The sequence below is a fragment of the Onychomys torridus genome, chromosome 23, assembly GCF_903995425.1.
Source record: "Onychomys torridus chromosome 23, mOncTor1.1, whole genome shotgun sequence".
NCBI lineage: Eukaryota > Metazoa > Chordata > Mammalia > Rodentia > Cricetidae > Onychomys > Onychomys torridus.
The window spans coordinates 12,522,433-12,541,623 of record NC_050465.1 but is presented as its reverse complement, the minus strand read 5'-3'; the positions used below and the strand labels follow the sequence as shown (position 1 = coordinate 12,541,623).

The 19,191-nt window shown below is 35.4% G+C and overlaps 1 protein-coding gene across 1 annotated transcript in view; it reads left to right on the top strand.

Annotated features, from left to right (window-relative positions):
* Slco6a1 (solute carrier organic anion transporter family member 6A1) overlaps nt 1-19,191 on the top strand; it is a 69,292-nt gene that overhangs the window by 33,984 nt on the left and 16,117 nt on the right. Inside the window, exons 9-10 of the mRNA XM_036173687.1 lie at nt 10,771-10,924; nt 14,713-14,900. Of these exons, the coding sequence (XP_036029580.1) occupies nt 10,771-10,924; nt 14,713-14,900 (342 nt within the window). The remainder of the gene's footprint in view (nt 1-10,770; nt 10,925-14,712; nt 14,901-19,191) is intronic.

Genomic DNA, 19,191 nt, shown 5'->3' with positions numbered 1-19,191 from the left:
CAGTAACTATATATTTATATAATTTTTAGAATTCTTAAACATGCAAATGAAGTATGAAACATAGTTTTACTTTGCATATTAGTAGTTCATATCTCATAGAGATATGCTTATTTATCATGTATTCGTAAGTGATTTAGAATCAAAACTAGAACTTTATGTTAGGGTATGCAGCAAGTGCAATATGATACTAGAATATGTATAAAGTGATTTGACCCTGTGTCCTTGAACTGACCTGTCTGCATTCTTGTAGACGTTAAGGATGGCCTTAAAGTATATTTGAACATGCACATGGACATTTTAAATTAAATATGAAAAAGTTCAATGAGTTTAGCATGGGTTAGTATTAAATATTGTACAACATAAATGCAACTGAAAACCAAAGGGCTAATTAAGTGAAATGATAAAAGAGAATGATAGCATTTTCAACTACAATGGACTAGCTAAAAGCAAACCAATATTCAATACTTGCTATTGGAGCTATTCACAGGGTTATAAAACATGACTTTGATTTCACTTCTCTTAACAATTCATCCAAAGAACTTAGAAGATCTTGAATTCATAGACATAGTAACAAAAGATATATCTGTAACTGAAAAATAAATGATAATTTTATAAAAACATAAGAATTAAAAGCTTTATGTACAAAAATCTGGTGAAATGATTATACTACATAATGGAAAAATATTTGAATAATGAAAATTCAGAGAGTTTGCTGCTGCTGGAGAATTAGTGACATGTCAACAAAAATACTGAGACTTAACTGCTTCCTTGCTCTAGCAAGAATCAAATGGAAAAACATATCATTAATACTAATTTGTTTGCAAATTAACAAATAAGAGTATTGGTGAAATTATTAAGGCCACTCCACATAGTTAAAAGGGAGGTTTATTTTGTGGGGTAACTTACAAATGAAGGGGTAGGTTGTAGGGTCTGGCAAAGGTATGGCGCAGTCCGGCGGTGTTCTCTGGAGAACTCTGCTCGGTCCACCTCCAGCGTCCAGGGTCCCGGAACCAAGAGAGAGACCTCCTCTCAATCCTCAGTCTTCAGCTTCCTCCTGGCCCTGCCTTGTGGGCGTGACCATTACTGAAGCCTCAATGGGGGTTGGAACTTCCAGGCCAATGCTGGGATGGCTATCCACTACATAAGAGGTCCAAATAAATTGCCCAAATAGTCAAGATGGCAAAAACATGTATGAATAAAATAAAATGTTTCTCATCAAAGATTTGTAGATGTTAATCTATTTAAAAACAAAATGTTATAAACATATCAGTTCTCTACAAATTCATTTAAGAATTATAACGCATAGAAAATCTTTTAAAAATGCGTTTTAGTTAAAACAGAATTACGTCATTTTCCCCATAATAAAGAATTCCACATACCTAAAAGAGCCTATATATATAAGCAGAGCAAAAAATAAAATGTCTTGAGTGGAGAATACACTCCCTTAAAAATCAAAGTAATGAAACTAATTTGAAGAACTCAACTGCTAGAGATAAAAATTCATTGTAAAGCCAAAACAAGTGTGGTGGTGTTGTCTTAACTACAAATGTTTACAAGACTCAGAATAGATAGCTCAGTGGTATATCATGAATTCTTAGGAATTCAATGTACGGGTTGGGGATTTAGCTCAGTGGTAGAGCACTTGCCTAGCAAGCGCAAGGCCCTGAGTTCAATCCTCAGCTAAAAAAAAGAAAAGAAAAGAAAAAGCATGTGAAGCAGATATTCCAATCTGAGAAGGATGCTACATATTTTAAAAATATATTCCTGGGAAATTTACTTTTCCAACTGGAAATAGAATTTAAGACATCACTTCTAATTTTACATAATTCTTCAGTATGTCAGAGATCTATATATGTACAATAAATCTTGTAGTGCTAAGAAAACATACAATTATATTTCTGCCTTACAGTAAGATAGAATTTACTGCAGAAGATAAAATACTTTAAATTTATAAGTAAATTTGTGTTTATTTTTATGATTAGTGATACGTTATACACATGAAAAACAACCAATTTATAAAATGTGATGCAAAAATTTATAAAAAATATTTTCTTCTAGTGTAAAGATCACAGGAAAAATGAGGAGAGATAACAGGTTTTCTGTTCACAATATAAGAAACTGGACTGCTGTATTATAAGCATTAGGTATATTCTCTTTTGTGAATACTTATTTGTATTTTTCTTAAAGCACTATTGTTTCTCAACATTAATATCAATTTTGTAGAAGACATGTCAAAACATAGATTGCTGCCTTCCATCATTATAATTTCTAGTATAACAAGTCTGAGAATTTGTAAGTTCACAGGCAATGGTTTTGCTGCTAGGACAATGGCAACATATATTGGTTAATAAATAAGCTGCTTTGGCCTATGGCAGGGTAGCTTAGAGGCAGGCAGGAAATCCAAGGAGAGAGACAGGAAAGAGAAAGGCAGAGTCTAGAGAGACACCAGCCTGTTGCCCAAGGAGCAACATACCAGCAGACTGGTAAAGCCATGGAACACATGACAAAACATAAATTAATAGAAATGGGTTAATTTAAGATATAAGAGGTAGCTAGCAAGAGGCCTGCCATAGGTCATACAGTTTGTAAATAATATTAAGCCTCTGAGTGATTATTTTATAAGCAGCTGTGGGACCACGGGACCAGGCGGCACCAGGGAAAACTTTTGACTACAGTCCTGGGAACTGAACTTGGGTTCTCTAGAAGTAAGTGCAATAAGTGCTCTTAACTGCTGGACGTTTCTCTGAAACCCAAAGTATTAGTTTAATACAGCATTGCTTCTTTAAAAAAAATAAATAACTGCCCACCCTTCAACTAGACAACAAAAATAGAGAAATTCAAGCTAATAATTTTAGAGATCAAAGAGAGCCGGTAGAGCAGACACCATAAAGTCTCAAAGCACTTGGAGGAAAGAACTAAATGCTGTCATATTACAACAATATGTTAAAATGTCATGAGATAATTATGCTAAAAAAAAACAACCATACTAGCTATACTTACAAAAAGCAAATAAAATAAAATTCCCAAGAGCAAATTTAAACAAGGAAGTAAATTACTGCAATGGAAATTATAATTACATAATAAGTTACAGGCCAGCCTAAATTAAAATTTTTAAAAAAGAAACTAAAAATAAAATCATAAAACCCTGTTCAATAAAGGACATTGTAAAATAGTGTCTTCCAGAGGCTGAGGTGGTTTAGGGAATAAGAAGTGGATGAAAAAAGGATGGTAAATATATTCAAGGAGACATTTATATATTAGGAATAACTTCAAATGTATAACACAAAAGATAATCATGGTTTATAACTTCTTGCATATTTTAAAACAGCTGACTATAGATGTAGTTTTTCTGTCCCAACGGCCTGCTCCGAAATAACCAGCACAGAGACTTAAGATTACTTATTTATGCTCTGCCAATCACTCAGGCTTGTTACTAGCTAACTCTTACATTTATGACAACCCATATTTCTTGTCTAGGCTTTGCCATGTGGCTTGATACCTTTTTCAGTACAGCATGCACATCTGGCTCTCTCTGTGTCTGCTGGTGACTCCTGACTCCGCCTTTCTTCGTCCCAACATTCTCCTAATCTGGCTCTCCTGCCTAACTTTATTCTCTTCAGCTAGTGGCCAGTCAGGTTCTTTATTAAATCAATCACAGTGACAAATCTTCACAGTGTACAAAAAAGATTATTCCGTTGGGCGGTGGTGGCACATGCCTTTAATCCCAGCACTCGGGAGGCAGAGGCAGGCGAATCTCTGTAAGTTTGAGGCCAGCCTGGTCTACAGAGTGAGTTCAAGGAAAAGGCGCAAAGCTACACAGAGAAACCCTGTCTCAAAAAACAAAACAAAACAACAACAAAAAAAAGATTATTCCACAACAGGTACCAAAAAGGAATTTGAATATTCCCAAATGCAAAGAAATGATAAATGCTTAAAGTGGTAAATAGGACAATTACTTACATCTCAATATTGCATATTCACATTCATGAATTGATAAGATTATGTAAATTATAATCAACCAAGAATCGTCAAGAAAATAGGTTTACAGAGAAAAAATCGATAGATCATACTAAACAAACTAAAAATGAAATGAAAAATTCTGAAGGTAGCCAAAAAAATAATAACTTGATAAAATTGAACATCTGTTACTTTTTGAGGTGATAAAATGTTCCCCAGCACATGGAAGCTGAGGAAGAAGGATTGTCATGAGTTGGAGGTCAACCTTGATTACATAGTGAGTTTAGGTCAGGTTGGGCTGTAGGGGAAGGATCTGTCTCAGAGAACAGAAAAGAGAGAGAGGGAGGAAGTATGAAAAGAAGAAATAAAAAAGGAAGGAAGGAAGGAAAAAAGTTAGGAGGGAAGAGAGAATGAAATGGAGAGAAAATGATGAAGAAAGAAAGATGAGGAAAGGAAACAATAATTGACTACTATGGTGATTTCAGATATACACAAATATACTAAAAACTGGATTGTATACTTTAAATGTGTATATTGAATATTAATCAAGAAAGCTTTTATTTCAAACACACAATGTACATTTTTATTATTATTACTATATTTGTGTTTTAATTTTACACATCAGCCATGGGTTCCCCTGTCCTCCCTACTCCTACCCCCACCCCTACCTTCCCCCCAGCCCCTCCCCTCCATTCCCATCTCCTCCAGGGCCAAGACTCCTCTGGGGATTCATTTAAACCTGGTGGATTCAGTACAGGCAGATCCAGTCCCCTCCTTCCAGGCTGAGCAAAGTGTCCCTGTGTAAGCCCAAGGTTCCAAACAGCCAGCTCATGCACTAAGGACACATCCCGGTCCCGCTGCCTGAATGCGTCCCAAACAGTTCAAGCTATTCAATTGTCTCACTTATCCTGAGGGCCTGATCCAGCTGGGGGCTCCACAGCCTTTGGTTCATAATTCATGTGCTTCCATTCATTTGGCTATTTGTCCCTGTGCTTTTTCCAATCTTGGTCTCAACAATTCATGCTCTGTAGACTGCTGGCAATGGTTGAGAGAAAGCCTGATCTGACCTAGTCTGGTGATCACATGGCCAAACACCCTAACAGTCTTGCTGAAACTCTCATCCAATAACTGATGGAAGTGGATGCAGAGATCCTCAGCCAGGCCCCAGGTGGAGCTCCAGGTGTCCAATTGTCGAGAAAGAGGAGGGACTGTAAGAGCATGAATTGTTGAGACCAAGATTGATAAAAGCACAATGTACATTTTTAAGTAAATTAAGAAAACTGGGATTTAAAGAATAGTGCTTCTTTATGGATTCTGAGTTACTACAGCTAACTCTATATTTAAAATTTGTGATGAGGATGTTTTTAATCTGGCCCATTATTCACATCTTGATAGCTTCAGTCCCTGTGTTATAATATTAGTTGGAACTTTGGGGATGTTATTAGTCTTAGTTGAAAACATGAGCATGAAGTCTCCATGAATCACATTAGTTTTCTCACAAGAAATGTCCAGTGCCCCAACTCTTTACTCCTTATGAGGACATATTGAAAAAAAAAAAAAAATGATCCTCTCTGATATAGTAAGAGGGTAATCACTAAATATGGAATCTGATCTTCTGGCATTATCTGACTAGTGTTTTATCAATTTGATGTAAGTTAGCATCATCTGAGGGGCAGGAGCCTCAGTGAAGAAAGTTCTTCTATAAGATCAGCTTGTAGGAAGCCTGAGAGGCATTTTCTTGATTAAGGATAGAAATGGGAGGGTACAGGCCAATGTACATCATGCTACCCTTGGGAGTGGTCTTGGGACAGGTAAGAAAACAAACCCAGAAAGCAAGGAAGCAACGCTCCTCCACGAACTCTGCCCTTCGGATACCTGCCTTGAGTTCTTGCCCCAACTGTGATGACATGTGACCTGCCAGTTGTAAGCTGAAATAGATGAACCCTTTCCTTCCTAAGTTCTTATTGATCATGATGTTTTTATCCCAGCAGTAGAAACCCTAACTGAAGCCTGGCAAAGTGGCACATACCTTTAGTCATGGTACCAGAGAGGCAGAAGCAGGTAGATCTCTGAATTTGAGGCCAGCCTGCTCTATAGAGTCCTTGTCTCAAAAAACAAAAAAACAAAAACAAAAACAAACACACAAAAAAATTTAAAGCAAAAACAAACAAGCCAAAAAAACCCTCCAAGACAAAGATCTTGGTGCTTGATTTCACAGCCCTAGGAATAACTGTATTGCTGAAGGCACCTAGCCTGTGATGGTTTATGAAAACAGGCAGAGTATACTCAGGGGATGGAACATTCACTGATCAGAAGTGCAATGTTTATTTTCAAATTTTATTGGAGGTTTTGCTAAATTGACTAAAGAAAAATAAAGAACATTTTTAGCAAACTTTGTTTATCTAAACACAGTATGATTGTAGAAAATTAAAAAGGCACTATAACTAATATACTGAGTTTAGGATAATTGCACAACATGTGTTCAACATACAAGATTTCACTGTTCTCTGTGGCTGGGCTGTAGCTCATTAATTGCTCATTTTCATAATTACTACATGGCTTGGAGTTTTATTCTAGCACAGAACAATATATACATACATGCATACATACATATATAAATACATATGAAAAACTGTAACAGAATATATGCTTGCTACAAACAAACAGAATCACAGTTATTATACAGGAATATAAGTTTTCACATACTATATGAAAAGAATTAGAAGTAGTATTTAAAATATTGTCAGTGATATAAGAATATGAGAAACATATACTGATTATTACAATACATTAATGAAAATAATTAAAGACACATTTTTAAAGGACAGTTGCTCACATTCTTGAACAGGAGAATTCATTTTTATGAAGATTTTACTTCTTCCCAAATTGCTGCTGTGTATTCAGTGTAGTGGTAACAAAATCCCCTCAGACTGTCCTTTGTAGAAACTAGAAATAAATCTTATATTGTCATTGATATGCAAGGACTTAGAAAAACAAAAAAGTTTAAAAAAAAAAAAGATTAGAAGACTAGCCTTATTTACTTCCAATATGTATTTTCAAACTATGTTAATTGAGAGAGTGATAAAAGTACATTAATAAAATACAATGGAGAGATTTTATAAATAGAAACATATATATATATATATATATATATATATATATATATATATATATAGGTTGATCTTCAGCAAGGTACAGATGCATTGAAATAGAGACTCTAGAGTCATTTACAAAAATTCTACTGGCTGAATGACAATAAAAATGCATATAGGTAGCATTCTATGGACTGAGCATACTATATATTTAGGAAAATACACACACACACACACACACACATATATATAATATATATATATATATATTTCTTTATTTATACATGTATGTATATCATAAAATTCAGTTAGTGAAAAATGAAGCCAAAAATTTGAAGGAGAGTGGGTTTAGAGGGAAGAAGAGAGAGGAGAAATATTGTAATTAAATTATAATCTAAATCAAAAAATATTTAAAGAACAAAAAATTATATATATATATATGTGTGTGTGTGTGTGTGTGTGTGTGTGTGTGTGTGTGTGTACATACTATTAGTGGAGCTAAAGTAATAGCTCAGAGTTAAGTAAATTTGGTTCCTAGCAACCATGTCAGTTGGATGAGAACTGCCTGTTGTCCCAGCTCCAGGTGATATGACATCCTCTTTTGTTGTTTGTAGGTATCCACATCTAACACATACATGGCATGTTCTTATACAGACACATGCATACACAGAAATAAAATATAAAAAATTTAAAGATTAAAAATGCTATTGAGTTGAGAACCTTTAGACAAAAACATGAATTTGAATCCCCAGTGTGTATTATACAGAGGAATTTGAAATAAACCATAAAATAAATGTAAAATATGGTATTCTAAGAATATAATGAAAATATTTTTGATCTTGAATTTGGCAAGAATTTCTTTCACATAGCATAAAACTCATAATCTAGGAAGAAATTTGAAAGACATACTTCATATAAATTAAAATCTTCCTTTTCAAGGACTTTTTTCTGTTTTTTGTTTATTTGTTTATTGAAACAGGGTCTCACTATGTATACATGGTTGTACTTGAACTCACTCTGTAGTCCAAGCTAACCTTGAATTTGCAGAGATCCACCTGCCTCTGTCTCCAAAATTCTGAAATTAAAGTTGTACACCATCATGCCTGGCTTTCAAGAACTTTAAAAAAATAAAAAATAAATAAAATGGGGTCAGTGTAAAAAAAAATTAAAAATAATATATACAAAAGATTTGTTTCTGATCAAATAAAAATACTTACAGTGTTTATATTAGTAATAAGAAAATAACAAAAATAGACAAGTAATTTGAAACTAAACTTTCATCAAATAATATGCATAGACAGATGGAAAATACAAAGCTAGAAATAAATTCACAGTCATTGGTCACTAGAAAAATATGAATCAAAAAAAATCACAGTCTTAACTATTGTTCCCAAATCAGAATAGGTAGTGAAATGATACTGTAACAGAGAAACGTGAAGAGCAGTTAAAAATTCTGTATACTTTTAGCAGAAATATGGCAATAAACCACTTTGGAAAACTGTTTCTTAAAACGCTTTAAAAAAAAAAAAAACAGTAGGGAGCTAGAGAGATGGCTCAGTGTTTAAGAGCACTTGTTATCTGTCCAGAGGACCCAAGTGTGGTAATACATCGTGTACCCCAATAAAGCTTGCCTGGGGATCAGAGGACAGAGCCAGCCACTAAATTAGACATAGAGGTCAGGTGGTAGTGGTACACACCTTTAATTGTATTACTCAGGAGGCAGAGATCCATCTGGATCTCTGTGAGTTCAAGGCCACACTGGGCTATGTGAGAGAAACAGAACCAGGCTGTGGTGACACATGCCTTTAATCCCAGGAAGTAATATAGTAGGACACAGAAAGGTATATAAGGTGTGAGGAAACAGGAACTTGCTCTCTTGAGGGTGAGGATTTCGTAGAGGTAGGCTAGTGGCTGGCTGTTCTGCTTCTCTGATCTTTCAGCTTTCACCCCAATATCTGGCTCTGGGATTTTTATTATAAGACCTTTTAAGATTAATGTCGCACCCAGGTTTGGTTCCCAGCATGCACATGAAAGGCTCATAACTATCAGTAAGTCCAGTCCCAAGATATCCAATGACTTATTTTTGCTTTCATGGACGTTATACTGTTGGAAAGCCTTGCTGGCTGGTCAGAGTTTGCAGTCTACCATGGCCTGGCAGCTTTCTCCAAAAGCTCAATGACATGGTGACTCCCTTCTCACCCAGTGAAACTTTCTGCTATCTACCTGCCCTTATCTGGAGAATGTCCCCAGGCCCTGGAGTGCCTGTCTCTAAGCTAGATGCCTGATTTATCTTTAGCCTGACCCCTTGGCACAGATGCCTGCTAGAAGCCTTCCCTCCTGCACATATGATAAGACATGTGACAGGAGCCTTACGATAGGACAGTGCCACTTAGTACAAATTAGGATTTGTCCCCAGGCCCCCAATCCTGTATATTCCTTATACTCTGGAATAAATGTGAGTCGATTCACAAACGTCTGTCTCCTGGGGGACTCTATCCTACCCACAGCCATCTAAACCCTGTTCCCTGCTTCTGCTCCCCGACCCTTGAGAACCAATGCAGCCAACAATCAGGAGGAAGAAGTACAGCCACACTACACTCCTATGGTGCACATAAATACATTGCAGCAAAACACTCATATATGCAAAATAAGTCTAAAATAGTTACTATAAAAACTTTTACATTATTTAAATATTGTGCTTTGAATACTTACACAAGAACTGTGAAAATAGATGCCCATATGAGAGCAGATAAAAATTTGTGCAAAAGCTGGGCAGTGGTGGCACACACCTGTAATCTCAGTACTCGGGAGGCAGAGGCAGGTGGATCTCTGTGAGTTGGAGGCCAGCCTGGTCTACAGAGCTAGACCAGGACAGGCTCCAAAGCTACAGAGAAACCCTGTCTCAAAAAAAAAAAAAAAAAAAGAAAAAGAAAAAAAAATTGTGCAAAAGAAGCAAGGAAAAATGTGTTTCTTGTGATTACTTTTTATAAAATCTGAACAAATGGATAGGAATGTATTTGTAATAAGTGGAAGAATTACTTATGAGTAAAGGAAATTTTGAAGTGTGGACATGGTGGTGGGGGCAGCCCATTGTAGGTGACCATGATTTTCTTTGTTAACATGACTGTGGTGACAATTTCACTATAGCATAATAAAAGTTCAAGTGATATATATATATTCTTTTTGGTTGTTTTGAGGCAGGGTTTCTCTGTGTAGTTTTAGTTGCCTGTCCTAGATCTTACATTGTAGACCAGGCTGGCCTCGAACTCACAGAAATCCACCTGGCTCTGTCTTCTGAGTGCTGGAATTAAAGGCATGCATGACCACCACCCAGCTCAAGTGGTCTATTTTTAAGATTTATTTATTTTACTTGTGTCTGAGTATTCACCTGCATGCCTGATGCCTGCAGAGACCTTAAGAGGGCATCAAATTTCCTGGAACTGGAGTTACAACTGGTTATGAGCTGCACTGTGGATGTTAGAAATGGATTTTTGGTCTTCTGGAAGAGGAGGAAGTGCTCTTAGAGATAAGCCATCTCTCCAGGACTATCAAAGGGTAGACTCTTAAATGTGCATTTTTATAATGTTTTTATACCTTAGTAGATCTGAGAAAAAAATTATTTGAATGAGCATATTTGTGGATCTTATTGAAGTCTTGATATATATATGCACTAATAATTTAAGTGATGGTGTTATAATTGTATCTAATCTCAACTTCACAGGGCAGGTGTCTTAGGAAACCTCACAGCTCCATGCAATAAGCACTGTGAGTGTGAGAGCTCCATCTTTGATTCTGTATGTGGAAGAGATGATGTTGAGTACTTCTCTCCCTGCTTTGCAGGCTGCACAGCTGAAAAACACTTACAAAATGAAAGGGTAACTTTTATTTATTATGCTTCTTGCTCACTTTATAGATAGTGATTAGATTTTACTTCTAGCTCTCTCTAAAATTTTCTTTTTATATTTTCCTTATTTTTAGTTTTAACAACATGAAAAGAAAACCTAGTTTATGTTTCCAAACTCACTGGACTTGGAACACAATTTTTTGGACACAATCTTTCATACCAGGGTTGCCCAGTGCTATCCTGTGAGTCATCTTTCCTTCAAATGTGCTTTTTGATGAGATTCAAAATGCCTACTCGCTGGGTGATGGTGGCACATGCCTTTAATCCCAGCACTCGAGAGGCAGAGCCAGGTGGATCTCTGGGAGTTCAAGGCCAGCCTGGTCTACAAAGAGAGTTTCAGGAAAGGCACAAAGCTACATAGAGAAACCCTGTCTCGAAAAACCAAGAAAAAAAAATGCCTACTCTCTAGTTTCCTGCTGTTTCACTATCTGCTTCACAGCAATTCAGATATAGATGGGAATTATTTTAAGTGGGGTATTAAATCAAGTGCTCTCCTGCTGAGCTATATCCACAGCCCACAGTTCTTTGTGCACCAGATCTTATCAGATAAACAAGGTTTTCACAGAACATCTGACATTCTAGAAAACTGAGAGTTATAGATAATTCACATGAATGAGGGAAATATGACTTTACTGAATTGAATCTGCTTAAAAACTCTAATTACACATGCCATGGCACTAACATGCAATTTTTATTTCTTAGACTGCTACAACAACCCAGAACTCATTTATTTTTTTCATAGTTCATGTTCTGTTGTAGAGAGTAATTGATGAAGCTACCAGCCTTAAGACATTTCCTCTCATTCCCTGAAGAGTATTTAGAGCTTGGGTCATTGATGCTCTGTCTAATATTCCTGATAATTTGAAATTCATCTTGAGGATCTAATTTGCTACTTTTATAATTCCTTCATGACTTTTCCCCAGTAATATTGCACGAATCTTACATCATTTGTAAACTTCTGTGCTTCTATGGAACAAGCCCTAGCTAATTTCTAGTCAGAATCTATACTCAGTTCATGACTTCAATATCAATTGTACAACAGCAAGGCCATTAATTTCAGCTCACAATAATATATGGACTTGTCAAATTCTTTAATTCGTATAAAACCCAATATCCTGAAATCTCACCAACTGACCACTAAACTTTGTTTTCAGTCTTGCTCTTAGTCACCTGTTTTCTGTGCTTTGCAGACATTTACTGCACTGTGTTTTCATCCTTCAGATCTGCAATCACACATAATCACATGCACTCTATTGCCAGACTCAATCATAACACTAAGGATTTTTCTCATCTGGTATTTGAGCAGATTAAAATATAAAGGGGCTGGAGAGATGGCTCAGTGGTTAAGAGCTCTGTCTGCTCTTGCAGAGGTCCTGAGTTCAACTCCCAGCAACCACATGGTGGCTCACAACCATCTCTAGTGGGATCTGATGCCCTCTTCTGGCATAAAGTTGTACATGCAGATAAAGCACTCATATACATAAATAAATTATAAAAATCTTTAAGAAAAAAAAAGTTAAGAAATCTTTGGAGCATGTTAGGAAGACAGAAAAAATAAAGCAAAATCAATATGTTATTTCCTTGCTTTATTCTGCTTTCTCTCTGGGCTGAAGATCTTAATTTCTCTTAGTAAAACTTTCTCTGTGTGACTTTCTTGTTTTGGTTCCAATTAATTATGCAGAGCTTCCAGAAAACACTTTCATATCTACTTCCTACTTGACAGCATGTAGGATTATTTTCCTTATTTCCTCTTTTCTAACATTCCTTCAGCACTGCATTTTGTTGTTCTTAACTTCCTTAGCCTTTACACTCTGTGTCAACCTTTATCCTAACCCTGGTAGTTCAGTCATCTCAGCAACCAGAGTGGCTCCCAGGAGTCAAGAGAAACGTTCCTTAACCAATTTTTGCAGTTACCAATTTCTGTAAATTTACACTTCTCATCCCATCAAGGTTTTTTGTTTTCTGATTCTTTTACATCCTTTCTGCACTAGCCCTCAATGTGCTTGGCCACTGAACATGTTAAGTATGTTCTGGCCCGCTGCTTTATGATTGCTTTTCTTCTCTTATCTGGAACATATTTCTAGATTACCATGTAACTTTCTTCCATAAGTCCTTTAAATGTCTTGTCAAATAGCAGTCTATCATTTATGCATTCTCTGATCCTGCTAAGTACAAAAGCATTTTCCCTAATACTGCCTGCAATTTTTCCTTGCCCTTTTTTTTCTTGATAATAACCACATATGCATCATAGAAAACTTTATTTTGTTTTCTCTAGTTGCCTTCCAAAATAGAAAATTCTCTAAATGGCAAACAGATTTCTGTTGTATTGTTCACAACATGTTCCCTCAAGTTAAACTGTTGTTTGGAAACCAGACATTTAGAAACTTTGGTGAAATGATAATTTAAGCTTGGGTATTTGTATATTTATGTTATTTAACGTGTCTACTAATTCAACAGCTAGGATGACATGATTTTACACTCTTATTTTCTTAACCACTCAGGCCATCTTTAAAGCTCTCATTAGCAGCATTTTTTACTTTGTTGTTGTTTCTCTGTTTTGTAGCTCAGGACATTTTAAGTGGCCTAATAAATTTCTATATATTATCTTTATTTCCAACTACTGTGTAAGCCTTTTTAGTGTGTGTGTGTGTGTGTGTGTGTGTGTGTGTGTGTGTGTATTTCTTCCTCTCCAGTTCTGGGATTATTTTGCTGTTCTTTATGCTCTTAAAAATATTTGGTCTCTGGGGTTGGAGATTTAGTTCAGTGGTAGAGTGCTTGCCTAGCAAGCGCAAGGCCCTGGGTTCGATCCTCAGCTCCACATTAAAAAAAAAAAAAAATTGGTCTCTGATGCTATGTGTCTACTGTGCTTAATAAAACTCAAATCCATTATAGTTATATACAAAACAAAGTATTAACAAGCTTATACAGTCTTCCGTAGTTGGGTACTTGTCCATACTTCAAACCTTAGCTAAAATTTAATTCTACTCACCTCATTATCTTTAATTGCCCTTAACTTTTATTTCTGTCCAATGATAAAGTAAATTGACTACTATTTCTTAAATTTGTAGAACTCTTCCTTTTCTACAACAATTCTATACCCACAAACACCAACACAAAAAGTAATTCACTGACAGGTAATATATCTCTGATTTTACAATTAATATTGTATTTCTAAATAATGTATGGCAGGTTTAGCATGAGATTATTCATTAAATTTGGCATTTGTAGCTGGATGTGGTGGTACATGCCTTTAATTCCTGTACTCGGGAAACAGAGGCAACCAGATCTCTGTAAGTTCAAAGCCAGCCAGGGTTATAGAGTGAGACTCTGTCTGAGGAATGCTGACAGCAGGAGAAATAGTCTTCTCCATGGAAGAGCACACCAACTGGTTATTAAAGGTCAGCCCTGAAAACATTGTACAGACTGAGCAAGTTACATTTATGTGTATACATAAATGTAAGCATATGTGTGTGTAAATATATATATGTAAATATATATTATATATAAAACAATTAAAGAAAAAGAAGCTATAGATTTGAAAGCAGGATACAGGGAAGGATTTAAAGAGGGAAAGGAAAAAGAAAACAATGTGACTATATTTTAATCTTAAAAAACAAAAAAAATATTGAAACAAAAAGAAACAAAACACTGGGCAGTTTCCCTTTGGATGGTGATTTAATTTTTATTTTAAGAATAATAATAAAGCTATTATTCTTTTGCTGTTTCTGAAATACTGTTTTTTGTGTTCAATATCTGTAGACATTCTACAATTGTTCTTGCATCAAAGAAGGATTGACAACTGCAGACACCGAGGGTGATTTTGTTGACGCCGTTCAAGGAAAATGCAACACCAAGTGTTTTAAATTACCGTTGTTTTTTGCCTTTTTCTTTTCTTCAATTGCTTTTTCTACTTCATCTGCTATACCAATCACCTTGATTATCCTTCAGTAAGTATTTAATAGTCATACTTATTATAAATTTGGCACATAAGAATTATACATTTAGAAATAGTTTATGTTATGTCAGCAAAAGAGTTTCTGTGTTTTAAAGTAGTAAATAAAGAGGGAAAATTTGTTGTTAAAATTTGTGTATAAGTATAATTTTTCCTTGTACTTGTTTATATACATAACTTGTGTAGATGTTACATTTAGTTTCAATTTAGTTTGAAACTAAGTATACATATTTTTGGAATTGTACATAATACTCTCTAATATTATTTAGAAAATGTAAGTATCACTAGGTGGTGGTGGTGTGTGCCTTTAATCCGGGCACTTGGGTGGCAGAGGCAAGCAGATCTCTGTGAGTTCGAGGCCAGCCTGGGCTACAGAGTGAGTTCCAGGAAAGGTGCAAAGCTACACAGAGAAAAAAAGAAAGAAAAAAAAGAAAATGTAGGTATCTATGCACCAGTAACAAAATAAATTTAATACAAACCATAGATTACATTCACTTTGTATAACACACACACAAAAAAAAATCCATAAATGGGAAAATTTTTAATTGTAGCATAGATGTGAGAATAAAGTTGATTCATTGGTATGGGTATTTTACATTTGTCATTTATGTGTTCTTCCAGAATATGTAAAGCTCACCTAACATTTATTTTTATCTAGGAGCAGAATAAAAGGACATTACGCTAAACATAATTTTTTAAGTTAACAAGTATATTTGTGTCCTAAATATCCTGTGAGAGATGACTAACAATAAAAGAAAATAATAGCTCATTTCTGGCATTATCTCAATTAATTATAGAGTAAAAGTAGAGACAGAAATGTGTGGAACATCCTACCAAATATATGGTTCTGATGAACAAAAGCAGGATGGAGAATAAGAAGGAACTGGAGGGAAGGGAAAAGAGGATGGGTTTGGTCAAAATATATCATGTGCATAATGAAATTCTCTATAATAGACAAGCAGTATTGATGAGATATATTTTTGTTTTTGTTTTATGTTGTTGTAGTTCAAGTGTTTTTATGCATAGGGTCTTCTTGTATAATCAATTTGCCTCAATGCTGTCCTTCTGCCTCTGCCTTTCTGTGCTGGGATTACAATCAAATGGGCGTCTTGATAGGGCAGTTTGAAGGTAGAAAGGCAAATGGTGTTAAAGGGGAGACTGGAGAAAAAATAAAGTAAATGTGTAATAGTAATATTTAGAGATAATATGATAGAGCATATTTAGGAAATTTTTAGCTTTGTTAGAAGGATGAAAGTTATAACTTTGATGGAATATGCAGAACTCTAGGACTATATTCAGACTTTCCATTTGGGCAACTAAAAGAATGATAATTCTATTAACTAAAAGATAAAATTCAAGGAAGAGAAAATTCAAAAGAACCCATACTTGAGTTGGCGAAATGCATCAGTTAGAGAGAGACACTTTCTACCATGTCTGAAGACCTGAATTCAATCCTCTGGATTCACATGGTGGAAGGAAAAAACACCACCTGAAAGTTTTCCTCTGACCTGTATAGCACCCCTTCCTCCCATTAGAAGATATTTCATGTTTACAGATCACCAGTAGAATTGATGTTGGGGACATGATCATCCTACCAAATACCATCTACAAATTCATACAATCTCCATCAATGTATTCTATGTTGTTCTTCATAAGACAAGGGAAAAATTCTAAAATACCCAAAAATACCCAAAACAATGATGAACCCAAAAGCAAATACTGGACCTATAATAAACACCTTCAAATTATACAACCAAGCCTTTGGCACAAAACCACTATGATACTTGGATAAAGGCCAATTATGTATAGTAATGGAAGAGAATACAAGACCCACAAATAAACGCACACAGCAACAGTCCTCTGATTTCAACGAAGGTATCCCAAGTTTGTGTTGCAGAAACTGATGTTTCTGTTGAATACAGCCTCTTCAGCAAATGGTGCTAGGAAAACTGGATTCCACATGCAGAAGAATGAAGCTGGTTCAAAAAAACCAAAAATAAACGTGAAATGAGTCAAAGATCTTTATATGAGATGGCAAACCAATAGAGACATTATAAGATACAAAATAACTGAAGTGTTTTCTGAAGGTACCCCCAAGATATAAACACAATGTCTTTCTGAAAAGGGCTCCAACAGTTCAGGAAACAGAAGGAATAATTGGCAAGTGGGGCTTCATCATATCAAACACACACACACACACACACACATCTGTGCAGTAAAGAAAATGATTAAGAGAAGGAGGAGGCAGTTAACAGAATGGGAGAAAATTACTTCCAGCTGTCCACCTGGCAGTAAATTGATACTCAGAATATATGAAGAACTAAGAAAAGCAAAGCACAAGCAACTTAGTTGACAAATGGGGTATAAATATATCCATAACTACAAAGTAGATAAATCCAATGAAAACACAAAAAGTGTCAGGCATCTTTAATCATAGGGTGAATGAAAATCAGAAATGTACTCAGAGTCTCTGTGACTCCAGGAGAATGACTATGTAAGAAAACAAAAAGTCTGGTGAAGATGAGGGAATGATATTCTCCTGAGTTGATGGAAATAGTTTTGTATGTGCACCATGGAAATCAATGTGGAAGTTCCTCGTGAAATTAAAAATAGGATTACTATAAGACTCATTTATAACAGTGCAGGGTACATATTTGAGGAATATCAAATTCACTGAAACAGTGCTTACAACAGCCAGAAATGGATGGCAAAGATATGATAGACACACAGAGAACGTTTTGATTGTAACAAGAATTAAATTATGTCATTTGTTGGAAAGTTAATAGAACTGCAGATCAATACATTAAATGAATATGCTAGACTTGGAATGACAACCATTGCATACATTACCTCATGTGTGGAATCTAATTTTTTAAGTCATGAATGTGGCTGATATATCGTGCACCCCAATAAACTTATCTGGGGGTTAGAGAAGAGAACAGCCACTATATTAAACATAGGTTTAGGCAGTGGTTGCAATAGGTCTTTAATCCTAGCATTCAGGAGGCAGAGATCCATTTGGATCTCTGTGAGTTCAAAGCCATACTGGAAACAGCCAGGCATGGTGACACACACCTTTAACCCCAGGAAATAAATCCAGGAAGCAGGAAGGAGTATATAAAGCCTGAGGACCAGGAACTAGAGCCTTTTTAAGCTTTTAACTTTTAGCAGCAGTTCATCTGAGATCCATTCTGATGAGGATTCAGAGGCTTTCAGTGTGAGAAAACAAGATCAGCTGAGGAATTGTCAAGGTGAGGTTAGATGTGTCTTGTTCTGTTTCTCTGATCTTTCAGCATTCACCGCAATACCTGGCTCCAGGTTTGTTATTAAAAATACCTAACAATTCATGCTACATATGAACATAGAAGAAAACTCTTAGGGGACATCAAGGGAACCAGACAGAGGATATTGGGATAGAGATAAGATGGGAGAACAGAAAATGGTATGCTCAGAAGCCATTATTTTGTACATTAGGTATATAATAGTTATCTTATTTATAGGCATTTTATTTATGAGCATGGTGGTTCCTACGAATCTGGCACTTGAGAGACAGAGAATATTTGTGAATTCAAAGCCAATCTGATCTATATGGTGAATTTCAGGCCAGTCAAGGCTACATAGTAAGACCTTGTCTTAAAACAAAAACAAAACAAAACAAGAAAGAAAAATTAAAAGGAAGAAATGTTAACTAGGAATATATTGTTAAAGTACACATCGATGAACATAGTTTGCAATCTATGAAGAGTTGGGTAATTCAGAGACATGTAGTTTCAAATATGCGAATTTTCCTAAATCAATATTGGAAAAAAGACAGTAATTAAAGTGATCACCTTAAAAGATGGAAAGGGTGGGAGAAGAGAAAAAGGAACAGGAGGAGAAATTTCAGCAAATGAAGCAAGTTGTATAACAGGAAGATTTCTGTGCTGTGCCTGATTCATCTTATTCTGTTCTCCAAAGTATGCATTCAAATTTATATTTAAAATTGTCTAGGGAAAAGCATTTTTAAAAGCCTAATAAAATGAGACCTAAAGACATGAATTATGCCATCACTAATCATGAATGATAGAATAAGCCAAGGAAGTATGGTGGGGTAGATATGATAAAGCAGTCTTGTATTCTTCAGAAAGTAATTGCAAAGATTAAAATAGATAAGAGGAATTATATCTTTCAAATCACAGAGGCAAAGAACTAAAGTATTGAACATGTAAATGTGAACTGAGCCTGTTCTTGATGCAGGCATAGCCAGTAGTAACCCATAACAAAACAACGATCTTAGCTTGATGAGT